Below are 16742 nucleotides of genomic sequence, written 5' to 3' on the forward strand. Positions count from 1 at the left end.
GGGCCATCTGAGTCCAGAGAATCAGACTCTCAATGTAGTTTGTCATGCTGGGAAAGGGCCGGACTCTTCTTTTCGTCAATACCTGCCCCTTCATCAGAACTAAAGAGCCCTCTAAAGCCTGCCAGCCACTGTCCTTGACTTCCACATGCCTCTCAGCCTTGCCTCCCTGTAGGATGTTGTCTGGGTTGTGGGCCTCCTAGTAGGAAGAATGGGATGGAGGAGTCAGAACACAGACCCCTGAGTGTTCCAAGGCCAATGAGTAATTTGGGGGTGGTGCAGAGTACTGGAGGTGTCGGGGTACTGGCATTGTTTGTTCATGTTCCCCCTAGCCTTGCTCTTCCTGGAAGCATGAATTGAAGTCCAAAACTGAACCCATCCTCCCCACAACTTGCTTCTCCTCCTGTATTGTCTGTCTCTGTTTCCTCTGTCACAGGTGATCCTAGACCCCTCATTCTCCCTGACCCCACCTGTGGTTGCAAGGTGGGTAAGAGTAAGGCTTTTGAGTAAAACAGACCAGAAATCCTGGCTGAATCCTTGCTTTGCTGCTTACAGGCTGTGTATCCCCAATCTAAGTTTGCTAAAACACTATCAGCTTCAATTTTTCATCTATTAATAGGGGTAATACTTTATATACCTCACGGCAGTATTAGAATTCATTAAGATGTATATCAAGAGCTTGTAGCTCAGTGCCTGGCACATGGTGAGTACTTAATATGAGCATGAGTCCATCAATCCCACAGTCCTGACAGTCTTATCTAACACTAAGAACCTGTCCCTTCCATCCCTATCTCTGCCCCTCCTCAGGCTCCCCCCTTTCCTGGATACCACATGCTCTCCATCTCCAGTAAGGCTCTGCATCTCATAGGACAGACAGAAGGCTCTCCATGACCTGACTCCTGCCATGTCTCCTACTGCATACCCATCCCCATCTGTTTCCCCCTTTGTGTCACCCTCCACCTCCTTGTCCTTGTGCATGCCACCTCCTTTACCCCTGATACTGTTCCTCTCCTCCTCCCACTCTTGCCCCCATCACCTCCACTGAGCTAGCTCATGTGAAGACTCAACCCAGAGTTCCTGTTTAAGAAGCCTCTGCTTGGAAGACCTCACCAGGGAAGTGTGCACAGCCAAGCGAGTGAAGGAAAAGCCTACACAGGCAGGTGCCTCGCCTGTATCCTTCAGTCTGGGTCTACAAGCCAGCACCAAGTGGGAGCCATGCAGGGTGGCTCCTGAGACTGGCTGACTCATATCTTTGTTGTGAGGAAGTCTGCTGCTGTGGTCCCCACCTCAAAGCGTGCCTCCTCTTCCCTATTTGCTCAAGGCTGCAGCTTCCCTGAGAAGAGGAAAGGGCTTGTCATGGCCCTTGGTCGTCTTCTTCTTCATTCATTACCCACCTATCACGACTCACCTCTGCACACACAGTTACAGAAATGGAACAGCACATTGTAGAGGAGAGACTTCGGTACCTGATATAGATAACCTACGGAATTTCTGCCTCCTCATCTATAAAATGAGACTAATACCTTTCTTGCCTCATAAGACTACAAGAATAAAGTGAGATGGTCATCATGAACATGACTTTCAACCATTACACAGTGTATAAACAATTATAACTGGATATTATCTCCTAGGTTCTACACCGACTCACTTTTCCCCCAACTCCATATTGGCAAAGCCCCTTATATTCCCCAAATGATCCAAGTGACCTCCCCCATCCCCACTCTGCCAGTGTAGAGCCCCCTCTGACACCTGACTTAAGCTTCATCTTCATGAAGCTTTCTATTATTAGTCAGGCCCTGTGTGGATTACCTTAAGATTTTTTGAACTTAGTTTTTAGTTGTTAAATACCCTCTGAAAAGCACTATGACAAACGTTGGGGCAATACAAAGGTAAATAAAACAGCTCCAGCCCAGATTACATTTATAATGCAGCAGGAAAGACACACATATAAGCATATGTTACAAAGGCCTCGGAAAGGGGGTGAATGTATGATGGGCCTTCAGGTTCCAGACTGTAGTTCTAGAGGCCCGGTCTTTAAAATCCTGTCCTCGAGGTGCTGATCCATAGCCCTGCTGTTTCCACACTGACATCCTTGTCATGGTTTCATCTGCTCCCTCAGCCTGAGATTTGTGGAATTCATTGCCTCAGTACTCCGGGCTTTACATCCACGAGAATTCCCCTAGAGATGAAGAAACTAAGTTTGAGAGAGAAAGAGTAGTTTGCTCAAAGTCATATGTCCAATTTAGTAGTTCTCAACGAGGGGAAGGCAATTTGGTCATTTCTGGGGACATGTTTGATCATCACAACCGGAAGGGGCTACTGGCATCTAGTGGGTAAGAGGCCAGGGGATGCCTCTAAACATCCGTGGTTGCACAAGACAGCTCCCACAACAAAGAATTATCAAGATCAAAATGTAAATAGTGCTGAGGTTGAGAAACCCTTGTCTGGGGCACCTGGCTGGCTCAGTCAGAAGAGCATGTGACTCTTGATCTTGGGGTCATGAGTTCAAGACCCACGTTGGGTGTAAAGATTACTTTCAAAAAATAAACTTAAAAAAATAGAAAAGAAAACCCTGGTCCAATGAGTGAATCCGATTTTCTAACAATGGCAGAATTACTTATACCTCATATATTGAAAAGGGTCAGTAAATAGGCAGACCTTGGAAATGTTTTTGTTAGATTTTGCTTTTAGTGGTGCTGGGTTTTTCTGCCAGCAAAAGGGGCACTGAGAGTTCACCATTGAAATAACTTTGAGTCATTTTTCCTGTCAAGGTGACTCTCTGCCTGTAGTCTTCTACACATTCTCTCCTACCTCCTCTCCTTAGTGGTAAGCATTTCTAGAACAGCTGGCTAGAGTGGCAGGTGCAACGGTGATTCCCTGGGATGAGAGGAACCCCAAGATTCTGCCCAAAGTGAGCTCACCACAATCTCAGTAATGTCACTGTTTGCCCTGTCCACCCAAATTCCTCCAACAAGCAGACCAGGTCATGGGCACTTCCTGGGTTGTCCTTGAACCCAAAGGGATCACTTCATGCATCTCAACCTTCTTGTCATTACTTCACCTCAGCCCCAGGGTTGAAGTCCAGGAGCTGCCTTGTCAGTTCCTCCATCTGCCAACCAATGCTGCAGGTTGCTGGGGGTCCCACGCATGACTGGGGTCATCCAGGGGCCGAATGAATGCCTTCTAACCCAGAGATCAAATCAGTTAAGATCACTTATATGCAAGGCACTAAGCTACACCCTGTGAGAAGTACAAAAGAAGTATAACAGATGGTCCTTGTCTTCTGGAGACTGATAGTCTAAACTGGAGGAAAATGATAAATGTGAAGAAATAACCAATGATTTAAGGCAGAAAAGTACACATCTCGAAGACAGTAACTGTAGGAATTTATTTTTAAATGTTTACTTATTTTTTGAGAGAGTGGGGCGGGCGGGGAGTGGGGGGCAGAGAGAGATGGAGACAGAGGACCCGAAGCAGTCCCCGTACTGTCAACGCAGAGCCTGATGCGGGGCTCAAACTCATGAAACTGTGAGCCTGTGACCTGAGCCCAAGTTGGAAGCTCAACTGACTGAGCCACCCAGGTGCCCCTAACTGTAGGAATTTAGAGGTGAGAAAGATCCCTCTGAATTGGGAAGATCAGAGCAAATTTTCTGTGTGAGAGGAGGGTCATCCTGGGACCTTGGGATGCATCTCAAGGAACAGTCAATAATTAAACCGAGATAAAGAAGATTATGAAAGGTATGTTTAAGAAAATAGACAAAACCAGCTTGGCTAGAATTGAGGCTCTCGGTGGAAGAGAAGTCAGAGACAAAGTTCGAAAGATGGGTTTGCCAAATTGTGGCAGGCCTTGAATATCAGGCTGCAGAATTTGAATCTTATTCTGCAGATAAAGGGGGAACTGCCAGTGGCTCCCGAGATAGAGTGACCTAATGAGGCCTCTCAACCCCGGAGCAGGTCTCCCTCTCCTACATCCCAGCTTGTCTAAAAGCATTGGTTTGGGAGCTATAAAGATCCCAACCTCTGTCAGTACCGTGCCGCCTCCAGATCCACAGCTGTTCCAGGAAAGGTCATGAGAATTCAAAGACCCAAAGCAAGTCCCACATCTGACCCTAACTTGCTGTTTGTTTCACTTTCCCTGTCTACAGAAATGAGCCCATTACCTTTATTTATCCTATAGGAGCAATAAAATTAGGGTAACAGAACTTGGATCTGCTCCTGCTTGTAGGGAAACTCTCACGGGCTTTCCATCGGTATCCAGAAGCTGTGTGGAACTCCGGAAGGGGGAGAGGCCGGGCTCTGAAGGGTGGGCACCAATCCAGACCCGGCCCTCCTCCCAGCCAGCTCCCCTCACCCCCTCTCAGCCAGGCGAGAGGAAGTGGCAGCTGTTGTCCTGTGGGGAAGACAGGCAGAGGTCCACCTGGCACTGCTGGGATTTTCACAGCACCCGCCCCAGTGACTTTAAACACACACACACACACACTCACACACAAACACACACACACACACACTCACACACAAACACACACACACATACACACACACACACGCAGCAGCATGGCATTAGCCTGGGAGTGGTTGGGCAAAGAGCAGTGGCTGCGGTGATAGAATGAGAAAGCAGAGGGTAGCTACCTCATATCCCTGGGGTGAGGTTGCTTGTGTGAGGGGCTTTCTTCCCTCCCATCTTCTCCCACTATTTTGTCTTCTTGCTCACCCCTTTCTAATTTTTCTCTTTTCCCTTCTGCCAGACTCTCTGATCAGTCCTTGGCCTGATACCTGACCCTTTTTGTTCTCCCTAATCTTGTCCCCCTTCCTCCATCTTTTTCTCTTGCCCCTTACATGTGGTGTAGGAGAACTGGCAAAATTATCCCATTGACTGCAAAGTGAAGCAGATCTTGGAAGCTGGATACTTTGGGCAAATAAACAAAATCACCTGCCTTCTCCAAATAATTGAGGCAAAGTAGGGGTTTCAGCTTGAATTGTACAGATGGTAGTTTCAACCCTTTAATTTTTGGGTGCAAACCTAAACCTTTACTGTCTCTCCCTTTCGGCCTGAGACACAGTAGGGCCGTGTTTTACTTTCATGCAGCACTAAGGTGGCCTTCTGGAGAACCCAGCATAATGGATTTGAAGAGCAAACTAGGATAATTATAATGACAGGAAAACACAAGAGCACAGGGCAGTGCAAGTCGTGGTTTGGAAACATCTCACTCTAGAATAATGAGAAGTGAGGAGTCCTGGCTAGGAATTCAAATGAGCTCTTTCCCACCCCCCCTACCTACCCCCCCCCCCCCCAGCCTGCCTCCAGTCCAGGGCTGGACAGGCTTGTGCTGATCCACATTCTGTCCACAGTCTGCTTTAAGCCATGAATTTTATTTCCAAACATTTGCATTTCTACAGCAGCAGAGGCATAATTCTCTATCCAGAAGTTCAAACTGCAAAGATTCAGGCACCTTAACAAAGCAGTGAATGCTGTTCCACAGCCAAGGTCTCGCTGAGGGCAGAGCACAGGAGCCAGAGACCTGTGTGAACTTGCTCCTGGTTCTCTGTCGCCATCTAGTGGTGTTTCCCATCTCCAACACCACCTTTTCTTCCAAAAATCATCCTGACCCTCAGCAGGTCACTCCATCTACTAAAATCATGTTCCACCGCCCTCAAAACAAAAACCTCCTCTTCTCGACTTGAAATTCTGACTTCTAGACCAGACCACAAACTTTACAATCAAGAACGTTCACATGGCTTCGCTACAGTTATAATCTACAACAAGGGCCTTTCACTTCCTCTGCTTAGAACACCCCCACCCCAGGGCCTCCCCAGTGTGTGCAGAGTAAAAGTCACAATTTTTTGACTGGTCTCTGAGGCTTTCCATGATCTGGCCACTTGTCCCTCTCTGACGCATCTTTCACCTGCTCTGATCATCCTTCACCTGCTCCAGCCACGCTGGCCTCCTTGCTGTTCCAACACCCAGGCATCTGTCTGCTTTAGGGCCTTTGCAGTGCTGTTCTGTTTGGACCACTGTTCCCCACATAAGCACAAATTCACTTTCTCATCTTCAGGTCTTTGTCCCAGCATCGCCTACCTTAATGTCCCTGTTTAAAAATCACTGCCTAACCAAAAGACATGAATAGACATTTTTTTCAAAGGAGACGTCCAGATGGCTAACAGACACATGAAAAAATGCTCAACATCACTCATCATCAGGGAAATACAAATCAAAACCACAATGAGATACCACCTTACATCTGTCAGAATGGCTAACATTAACAGCTCAGGCAACAACGGATGTTGGCGAGGATGTGGAGAAAGAGGATCTCTTTTGCGCTGCTGGTGGGAATGCAAACTGGTGCATCTACTCTAGACAACAGTATGGAGGTTCCTCAAAAAATTAAAAATAGAACTACTCTACGACCCAGAAATTTCACTACTAGATATTTATCCAAAGATACAAAAATGCTGAGCCAAAGGGACACATGCACCCCAATGTTTATAGCAGCACCATCAACAATAGCCAAAGTATGGAAAGAGCCCAAATGTGCATCGACAGATGAATGGATAAAGAAGATGTGGTATATATACAATGTAATATTAGTTGGCGATCAAAAATAATGAAATCTTGCCATTTGCAATAACGTGGATGGAACTAGAGTGTATTATGCTAAGTGAAATAAGTCAGTTTAGTCAGAGAATGACAAACATCTAATTTCACTCATATGTGGAATTTAAGAAACAAAACAGATGAACAAAGGGGAAGGGAAGCAAAAATAAGATAAAAACAGAGAGGGAAGGGTGACTGAGTGGCTCAGGCGGTTAGGTGACCGACTCTTGGGTTTGGCCCAGGTCATCATCTTACGGTTTGAGGGTTCAAGCCCCACATCAGGCTCTGTGCTGGTGGCATGGAGCATGCTTGGGACTCTCTCTCTCCATCTCTCTCTGCCCCTATCCCACTCACGCCATCTCTGTCTCTCTCAAAAATAAAATTAAAAAAAAAAAAAACAGAGAGGGAGACAAACTATAAGAGACTCTTAAATACAGAGAACAAACTGAGGGTTGCTGGAAGGGTTGTGGGAGTGGGGATGGGCTAAATGGGTAAGGCGCATTAAGGAGGACACTTGTTGGGATGAACACTGGGTGTTTATTTAGGTGATGAATCACTAAATTCTATTCTTGAAATCATTATTAAACTATATGTTAACTAACTTGGATTTAGATTATTTAAATATTTAAAAAGAAATGCATACACTTTGCTGAATAAGAAAAAAAAATCACTGCCTACCAACTTCCCTCTTGTTCTACCTTTTTTCTTAGCAATTATCACTTCAAGCAAAGTATATGTTTATTTTTTACTATCTTTCTCCCAGTGGAATGTAAGCTCCACCACAGATAGGGATGTTTGTCTCTTTTATTCACTGATCTATGCACCTCAGCACATAGCGCTCAATACATACGTGTTTACTGCATGGATGAACATGAACTCAGTATTCTGAGATCAACTACTACTTACAGGTGAATCCTGAAAACAAAACTCTTGTTCATCTCAGTTTCCCAGGCCTTCCCACCCACAGATGGTGATGATTCTATTCCTCAGCGTCTCGGTTCTCCTGAGTGCCCTGTGCCAAGCTCACTAGAGCCCCCAGACCCGTCCACCTCAGGCTTTCCACACAGCTAGAACTACCCCAAGGAACAAGGCCTGCAAGATAAAGGCCTGTGGCAGAATGAGGCAACTGCCACCCCCAACGGCATTTTCAAATTTGGATGATGTTTAAATTTTGCAAATTTTAACAAAGTAAGGAGGAAAAGAGTGAGGGATGAAAGGTGTTGGGGGCCTTCTCCAGGTAAAGTCAGGTGGCCCTGCTCAGCACCTGGCACTGAGGGGCCCAGAGGAGTGAGCGACCACAGAATAGCTGAGTTGGGGTGGTGCTGGGCATCGTGACTGTGATGAATCATCCACTTCCCTGTCTCCTCCATCTCCTCCAAAAGATAAGCAGGAAGTCCTGATGACAAGAAATCATACAAATATTCTAGGCTGTTCTCTCTGCATCTCATCAGGTCAGAGAAAAAGCCATCCTTACCACTGCAGGGACTGGCTCTTCCAGTATCATGAACCAAAGGTGTATATGGGGGATAAATGGCAACTCTCTTGAAATTCGTTTGGGGTTGACACCTGGGTCAGGTGCTTTATTAGAGTCATTAAAACCATGTGGCTGGGGGCCAAATCTATTCTTTGAGCATGAGGTTTGAAGCTTCCTCATTGCCAAACCTGTTTAGGCAGGTACATTAGCTCCATAGGTATCCACTTATTTGGGACATGTAGGTGGAAAGGCATGAACCTGATTCATTTCCTGATCCAGGATGGCTCCCCAGCCCGCCCTCAAACAGAAGCAACATAGCTCAGGCCAGCTCTTAAGGAGTTAAAAGGCAAGTGATCTGAGGCCAGTGGCAGGTAGGGGCAGCCTAAACAGGGGCTAAGCTACAGCTGCAGAAGCACGAGAACTCAGTGAGGAGGTGAGACCTGTGGAGGGACCTCGGTGAGGAGAGAGGACAGAGAAGGGACAGGCTCTGATGAGAGTGAGGGATGAGATAGAGGAAGGAAGAAGGGATAAGGACACACACACAGGACAGAGGAGAGTGATGCCAGGATGGAGGCACAGAGTGGGGACACGGGGGCCAGGGGGTGTCATGGAGTAGATGAGACACAGAGCCAATGGATAAGGGTACAAAGAGGATGGGGCTTGAGGGAGAGGAGATAGAACAAAGAGTAGGAGGACAGAATGAGGGAAGACAGGATACAAGGTGAGGGGGATGGGGTCACAGTGGGTGAGAAGGGCACCCAGAGCAGGGAGGAAGGGATGAGACCCCTGGGTGAGGGAAGAAGGAGGCAGTGGGGAGGGTAATGGTGATGTGATAGAAGGAGCACATACAGGAAGACTAATTTCTCACCTCTTGTTCTCTGTCCCCAGCAAACCCAGCCCTCCATCCTGACTGTTCCCCTGAGAGAGATGGCAGCAGCCAGAGCAGGATTCAGCCCTCTGCTCCTGCTCCTGCTGCTGGGCCTGTGGCTAGCTGAGGTCCCAGTCAGTGCCAAGCCCAGCAACATGACCGCAGCTCAGTGGTTTGCAACTCAGCACGTGCAGCCCAAACCCCAGGGATGCGACACTGCAATGAACAACATCAACAAATACACGAAACGCTGCAAAGACTTCAACACCTTCCTGCATGAATCCTTCTCCAGTGTGGCCACCACCTGTCAGACCCCCACCATAGCCTGCAAGAATGGCCGTAAAAACTGCCACCAGAGCCAAAGGCCTGTGTCTCTGAGCACATGTAAGCTCACCTCGGGGAAGTATCCAAACTGCAAGTACAAAAAGAAGCAACTGGTCGCTTCTTACATTGTAGCCTGTGACGCTCCCCAGGCAGGAGGCTCTGGGAAATTCAAGCTGGTCCCTGTGCACTTGGACTAGGTCCTTTAGGTATGCAGCCTTCCTCCCTGTTGGGCTGTACCTTAATTCCCTCTCCAGGCCTCTGTGCAAGTCTTTTTTTTTTTTAATGTTTATTTATTTTTGAGAGAGAGAGACACTGAGGGGGAGGGGCCGAGAGAGAGGGGGACAGAGGATCCAAAGTGGTCTCTGCATTGACAGAGGCGAGCCCAATGCAGAGCTCAAACTCACAAACCCTGAAATCATGACTTGAGCCAAAGTCAGATGCTCAACTGACCGAGCCACCCAGGCACCCCTCTGTGCCACTCTTCATATGTCCAGAAGGTTCTTTTCCTCTCATCTCTTAGGGCCCTTCCTAGCTCTTCTGAGAGGCTGAAGGTGAGCTGAGGTAGACAGGTTGGAGGGCTAAGCTCCAGAAGAGATGGTCTTTCATCTTTTTGTTGCTGTTTTCCCGGAAGCTTACCCTCAAGAGAGGGGCTGAGCAAGCTAAGAGTATGGGTTCCCTGGCCTGTGCCTTGTACATCTTTCCCCTGTCCCCTCTTTTCATGGCAGCATGACAAGAGGGGGAAATAAATGGACAAGGAGGGTATGGGATTTATGGACAGAGCTGCTCCAGTTCCTAAACTAGGAATCTTCCCCAGATAACGTGGTAGTGACATGGCCTGTGTGTGGAGAGGCAGCTGGGAAGAAAGAAAACAAAGTACCACTTCATATTTATGTAGCATTTTAGGCTTTCATAGTGGAGCCACATGAGTTCCTTGTGAGATAGACTTGAGAGGGATTATGTGCCTTCTTTAGGGGAGGAAATTGAGATTTGAGAAAGTGTAATTCATTAAAAAGCTTGTCAAACTGGTTAGTGGCAGAACCTGGACTTGCACTTAGGACTCCTTATTCTAAATACGGTGTACTTTGTACTTGACCATTGTGCAAAAAAGGAGAGACCTCTACAGGGACTAGAGAACTAGGTAAGAGTTCACCCATATCCCCTGAGAGCTCTCCGAAGAGCCAGTTGTCCTGTGCTGGCTGCAATAAAGGTCACTACGTCTCTAGCCAAGAGCTGTTTATGAGGTGCTGCAGGGATCTTAATCCATTCTCTCTCTGCCTCTCTAACCGGGCTCCCCCTTCTCCAGCCCACTGTTCTTCCGACCCAGCCCCCCCACCCCCCCCCACCCCGGGCCTGGCTGTGGCTAGATCCCTTTGGCCTGAAGGCATAGGGTCAGGGGAGTGTCCCAGCTTCATTCCCCTGCTCCAGGATCACATTTCCCTTGACCTCAAGGGACTTCCGTGGCCCAGAGCCTGCTGGTCACAAACAGGCTGGTGGGAGCTGCCAGAGCTTCCTTCCTCTGATAATGATCTCTCCTGCCTCGGTGCTTCCCTGGCTCTCCAATCTGGCGGTCTGCCCAGGCCGGAGGGCTTGAGATGTGGAAATGCCATCTCCCTGTCCCCCCAGGTGTAGACACCACTTCTCCCTCTCTAGTGAGCAGAACTGGAGAAGCTGTGGCTTTACACTGGCTCTGTTCTGATAGTGCCCCCCACCCCCCACCACCACATCGCCTGCAGCCCTAACCATCACCAGCACATTCTCTATTTCAGTCCTAAACTGACTATGCCCATGCCCACCCTACTTCACTGTCCAATTACCTTGTTAGACTTTCCCTTCCCAGCTGGGGAGTCTGTTCCCTACCTGTCCCTGCCCGACACCACCCATGCTCCTGTACTCCTTACCAGAGTCAGAGTCAGTTTTGGAGATGGATAAAATTGGGTGTAAATCTTGGTTGGCTCAGTGTTCCTGGCCAAGTGACCTTGAGCAAACTACTGAACCTCTCTGCAGCTGTGCTTCCATACAGCAAAATGGGAGTGATACCACCTACCCAATAGGATTGCAGGAAAATTTAGAAATGATATTTATGATGCCTTAAGCAGCCCTCAGCCCTGGTAGGCAATTAATAATGACCACTAGTAGTTACAAATAGTTGTCCAGTCAAATCCATGGTGGCAAACATGCCGAAGAAGGCAAATGCCCCACTCAACTTTCCTTGAGGGCCTTCTTCTGCTAGAGTGATGTTCATGAGTAGCTAGAGGACAAGTCTGCAGAGTCCTGCTGGGTGGGCTGGTGTTTGGAGAGGAGGTGGAGGGAAGGTAGGGAGGGGACGGTCAAAAGAAAGAGTGGAACTTTGAACAATTCAAGCAGAACGTGGGGCACTACGTTGCTGAGTCTTGGAAGTAGAGGTGCACTAAATACACATTGTGGCCAGATTCCAAATTACAAAGTGTAAATCTATATATCCTATGGTCATTATACTCTACGTTTATCACTTTATTTTTTTAATGTTATTTGTTTTTGAGAGAGAGCACACGCACAAGCGAGGGAGGAGCAGAGAGAGAGGGACAGAGGATCCAAAGCAGGTTCTGTGCTGACAGAGGCAAACCAGATAAGGGACTGGAACTCACCATGAACCAAACCCCGAGATCATGACCTGAGCCGAAGTCAGATGCTCAACAAACTGAGCCACCCAGGCACCCCATTTATCACTTTAAATAGATGGTTTCAATGAGGTGCATAGAAAGCAAGATACTTGGGGGTATTGACTTTTTCCCTTTTTTTTCACAACTCTTTATATATTCATATAAATATAAATTGTATAAGTTGATATATATCATATATAAATATAAATTATATGTATTGATGTTTTTTCTTATGGATATTACGGTTTTGAAGACATCCTCCTCACAAAATTTTGAAGTGGCTATAATGATGCTTTTAGTGCATCCTCTCAAAATGAAAAGAATTTCCAGATAAAACTTTTTCTTAAAAGATTCATGACCTAAATAGTACTAAGTAACTAAAAATCAAGCATAATTCAAAAGTAATCTGTGGTGATGGAGTTCAAAATAGTGGTATATTGGGGAATACTAACTGGCAAGGGGTAAGAGGTAAGCTGGAAATGTTCTTTCTTGGTCTGGATGTTTACTTTGTGAAAACCCATTGAGTTGTACACTTAAGATTTGTACAGTTAACTGTATGTAAATTACACCTCAATAAAAAATCCTTCTGAATGTATAGTTCTTAACAATTATTTTACTTAACATGATAAATGCTAATACACCAATCAATTCTATAAAGATTATGATATAATGGAATCATAGATGGAATTATAATCTAGTTGAATTTCTGTTGCTCTGCTTTATACTATTTTTTGAATTGAATAGTACTTATACTATTTATTAAATTGTTATAAATACTTTGGCTCAAAAAGTATATGAGGTTCTTCTTAAAGTTGTCCAGCTAATACACTATCTCTTCTCATATATTAACTGTCAACTGATTTTCCTATTTTATGTGAAAATTCTTCATTGTTTTATATATAATATAATCTTTTACAATCATTAATTATTCAGCATTTTTCTTAAAATAATAAGTGTGCATTTATACTTCTACTGACTGACAGAATTTCAACACTTAAAAATTCATAAGGAAAATTTCACTGTAAGTTACATCTAGAATGCCCACTAATATTTGAAAGTGATTCAGATATTAACGATGAATCCAAATGACTTGCTTGTTCTCATCACTGATGATTTAACTGATTAGGTTTGACAGTCACCCATTCCTTCACATGACTTTGATCACAGCCAAGTTGAGAGATGCCAAGAATAATATTGAAATAAGCATTTGACTATTCAACTTTCCAAAGGTCAAAGGTGAGGTCCAAAGTGAATAACAGGTTTGGGCCAATTACTAAGGCCAGCTGAAGCCTGATGCAGTCCTACCTGATGGCTGAAGGATGAGAAAAGGAGGCTGATTAGTTATAACATTGCTGTTTCTGGGAGTGTGTAGGAGATTGTGTAGGGGAACATTGTCAAGCCTTGTGTAGGTGGCTTTAAAGGAAATTGTTTCAGGGTTCCTGCATGGCTCAGTCAGTTAAGCATCTGGCTCTTGATTTTGGCTTAGGTCAGGATCTCACAGTTTGTGGGTTTGAGCCCTGTGCTGTCAGAGCAGAGCCTGCTTAGGATTCTCTCTCCCTCTCTCTCTCTGTCCCTCCCCTGCTCATGCTTGCTCTCTCTCTTTCTCTCTCTCAAAATAAATAAAAAAGAAAAAGAGAAAGAAAATTGTTTCAACCCAGACCTAATATGGAGCAGACATGGAATCCAGAAAAGAAAGTAACCCAAAGGGCACCTGGGTGGCTCAGTTGGTTGAGTGTATGACTCTTGATTTCATCTCAGGTCATGATCCCAGGGTCATGGGATCAAGCCCTACATCAGGTTCCATGCTGAGCATGGAGCCTACTGAAGATTCTCTCTCTCCCTCTGCCCCTCTCCCCTACTTGCTCTCTCTCTTTCTCAAAAAGAAAAGAAAGTAACCCCAGAACTGGTTCTAGAGCTCACTCACTTTCCTACAAGTAAAAACTGAGGTATATTAGGTAGGAAACTTTTCTACATCACCCTGGTTTCCCAAAGTCTCCATACACTGAAGTAAATGACCCATAGACATTACAAAGAGGGCCAGCTGAGTCAATGTGAAAAGAAGGGTCCTGATCTCAAGGGCAGAATGTAGGAAGAGGAAATGCCCTTGAGATGAGGCCCTTCTCCACACACTGATTCATAGTGTCAATGGCTTTCTTCATAGTATCTATGGCTCTAAGAGAATAACTCTAGTGCTAAGGCAAGAAATACACCAATGACAATAACATCCAGGGATGTTCCTTTGAGAGAGCCTTGGCCCATTCTTATGCTCTTGCAGCTTCCAAAAGGACTTTGAAGACTTTAGATCCTCAGTCTTTTAAAGGTGTCCTCCTACCCCCATCCCACCATGGAAGTTAGAAAGAAGAGCAGATACAGCTCTTGCCAGGATGCTTACCTGTGCAAGACTCCAAAGCCAGTAAGCCTAGGAGCATCCATGAAGCCACAGGAGCATGAGAACACATCACTAACGGGGCCTTGTAGGAAGCCCTTGGTTCACAAGAGGGGAAGTAAGGAAAGATGTCTACCCCTAAAGGAAATACACACTCTGATGGAAAATCCTCCTGACTTAGGGAGATGGGAATTTCCTATCTATATAAAGGTAACCTACTTCATGGGAGTATCAGGTAGATTAAATGTGACAATATGTTTAAAGTACTTAGTACAGTGGCTGGCATGTAGGAAAAGTTCAAGAGGTGTTATCATATTTATTACTGTGGTGTCAAATGTTGGGTGGCCAAATCTGTGATGGATGGAGCAGGCGTGACTTCCGTGACAGAAGAACAAAGGATTTCAACAGAGGCCAAACTCCTCCTCACCCTTCCTTTGCCAACTGTAGTTCCTAGCCAAGAGTGGATAAAGCAAGGCTCAAGGTCAGACAAAAAGGACAATATGCATTCATCCGTCTAGGAAAAGTAATTTGGAGTGGGGTGGGGTAGGGAGCAATACTTTCAAATGGGACCAAAAAAGCCGGGGGGGGGGGGGGGGAGGTGGCTATCAAGTATTTCTGTTAAGACTACTTTACTTAAGGGTTTTTTTTTCTTTCCCCCAACTCTACCTTCCGTGAATCAAAAGATATAAAAAGAAGGCATAGGATTTAGGGCCACTAACTTTTGAGGGTATTCACCATGTCAGCTCCTCTCCAAAGGATTCAAGTATCACAGCAATTGATGGAGAAAGCACTCTAGTGACATTTCCAAGTTTCCCTCCTGAGACATTTAAACCAGTCCTCAGGTGAGTTTGGTATGCCCTCACCTCCATCATGGAAGACCTCTTACATTTTTCCCACTCTCCGATTCAGCTCCCTTTCATACTTTGTCTTCCATTACTCAAAACTGCCACCAGTGCCCATGGGTCATCGTCCTCCACTGCTTTCCAATGGACTTCCAGTGGGAAAGCATCATAGCTGTCACTTTCTATGGTCTTCACATAGAAACTTAGTTGAGCTTACACATTTAAAACGTAAACTGACCTGGTGTAAATTAGTACAAATTCCTGCTCAGGCCATGGCATTTAGCACAAGACAGATCTACATGTCTTCATAGCTTTAGACTCTTTCAGCAGATATTCATAAAATTATAATGTTACAAGAGATTGTATCCACTGACCTCAGACATCATCTAGTTCACCCTTCTCCATTTTGCAAATGAGAAAAGTAACACCCAGAGGACTTAAACACCTTGTCCAAGATCACGTGGCTAATTTAAGTAAGTACTCAGGTATCTTCAACCAGTCCAGTGATATTTACAAACTGACATTCTAATTAATTGTCCCAAATGGATCTCAGACATTTTCCAAGGTCAAATTCACTATCCATGGATTGGCAAATGAATCTGCAAATGGGCAGATTCCCGGACTTGAGACAAAAGCACGTTCATCCCAAAGAGTGTTCAGTGTCCATAATCCTGACACGTTTACATTTCTGCCTCTCACCCGCAGACCACATCCCCTTCAGCTGAATGTTCATATTGTGTCAGTGAGATGGGGAAAAACATAGTACCCAAGAACTTGATTATAAACTAGTCAAGCACGTCCTTGGGTCATGTCACTGGCTATTGGACACATAAGTAAGGGCATGCAGCAGGAACAAAGGTCTTCACTTCCTATCTGCTATTCGGGGCCAGGGTGAAAACATTGCAGAGATGCCACTTGGTGGACCTCCAGGTGGGTCTGAGACATCCCCAAATATTTTATCTTTGGTAAGGGTCACCATTCCTTACCTTCAGAGTTGGTATACCCAGGGCTGGGTTTTCATGGTCAACTAGAGCCCCCAGAGCAATGTTTCTCAGACTTTGCTAGAAATGTGCTAGAAATGACAGAGGAGAATTAATTAAAACACCTGAAGTCGTGCCTAGCAACAAGAGCCTTCTCTGAAGCCTCCTTTTTTCACTTAACTAATATTCATAGAATAGACATATGCATAAATGTCTTATATGTTATCTTAAAATTTCATTGTGGGTAATAGATCAATGCTAATTTCCTGGTTTTGATGGCTGTGCTGTGTTTATGTGGGCCAGGGTATTTGTAACTGAGAAATACTCACTCTCGTATGAAGGGGTAATGGAGCATCATGTCTATAACCTATTCTCAATAGTTCAGGATTGTCAATAATTGGGGGATATGGTTGGAGCGTATAGGGGAGTTCTGTGTACTCTTTCTGAAACTTACATATAAATTTGAAGTTATTTCAAAGCAAAAACATTTTAAATTGAAAAAAATCAGTAATTTATTTGAATTTTTCAACATACTCCATCATACAGTTTTATTTTATGTAAAAATAGTGCTTTAAATTACTTCCTCTCCCCCCAAAATAATTTCAGGAAAATTGGGAAAGAATACATTTATGTTGTGTCT

At 45.3% G+C, this 16742-nt stretch overlaps 2 protein-coding genes and 1 long non-coding RNA gene across 3 annotated transcripts in view; 1 reads left to right on the forward strand and 2 right to left on the reverse strand.

Annotated features, from left to right (window-relative positions):
- NDRG2 (NDRG family member 2) overlaps nucleotides 1–16742 on the reverse strand; it is an 80130-nt gene that overhangs the window by 18021 nt on the left and 45367 nt on the right. The window lies entirely within an intron of this gene.
- Nucleotides 1901–4336, reverse strand: LOC109255721 (uncharacterized). The gene is made up of 2 exons (XR_002075332.2): nucleotides 4158–4336; nucleotides 1901–2176 (listed from the first exon to the last, which is right to left on the reverse strand). It is a non-coding gene; the product is annotated as an uncharacterized LOC109255721 (long non-coding RNA).
- LOC109255668 (ribonuclease 7-like) lies at nucleotides 8396–9569 on the forward strand. The gene is made up of 2 exons (XM_019430479.2): nucleotides 8396–8496; nucleotides 8952–9569. The coding sequence occupies exon 2, from the start codon at nucleotides 8991–8993 to the stop codon at nucleotides 9450–9452; it is 462 nt and encodes a 153-aa protein (XP_019286024.1). The 5' UTR covers nucleotides 8396–8496; nucleotides 8952–8990; the 3' UTR covers nucleotides 9453–9569.

Source organism: Panthera pardus, unplaced genomic scaffold, assembly GCF_024362965.1.
Source record: "Panthera pardus isolate Hobbes unplaced genomic scaffold, ASM2436296v1 HiC_scaffold_24, whole genome shotgun sequence".
NCBI classification, from domain to species: Eukaryota; Metazoa; Chordata; class Mammalia; order Carnivora; family Felidae; genus Panthera; species Panthera pardus.

What these genes read in the sequence shown, in the direction of transcription:
- LOC109255668 (XM_019430479.2), top strand. Translation starts at nt 8,991, where the DNA reads ATGGCAGCAGCCAGAGCAGGATTCAGCCCTCTGCTCCTGCTCCTGCTG.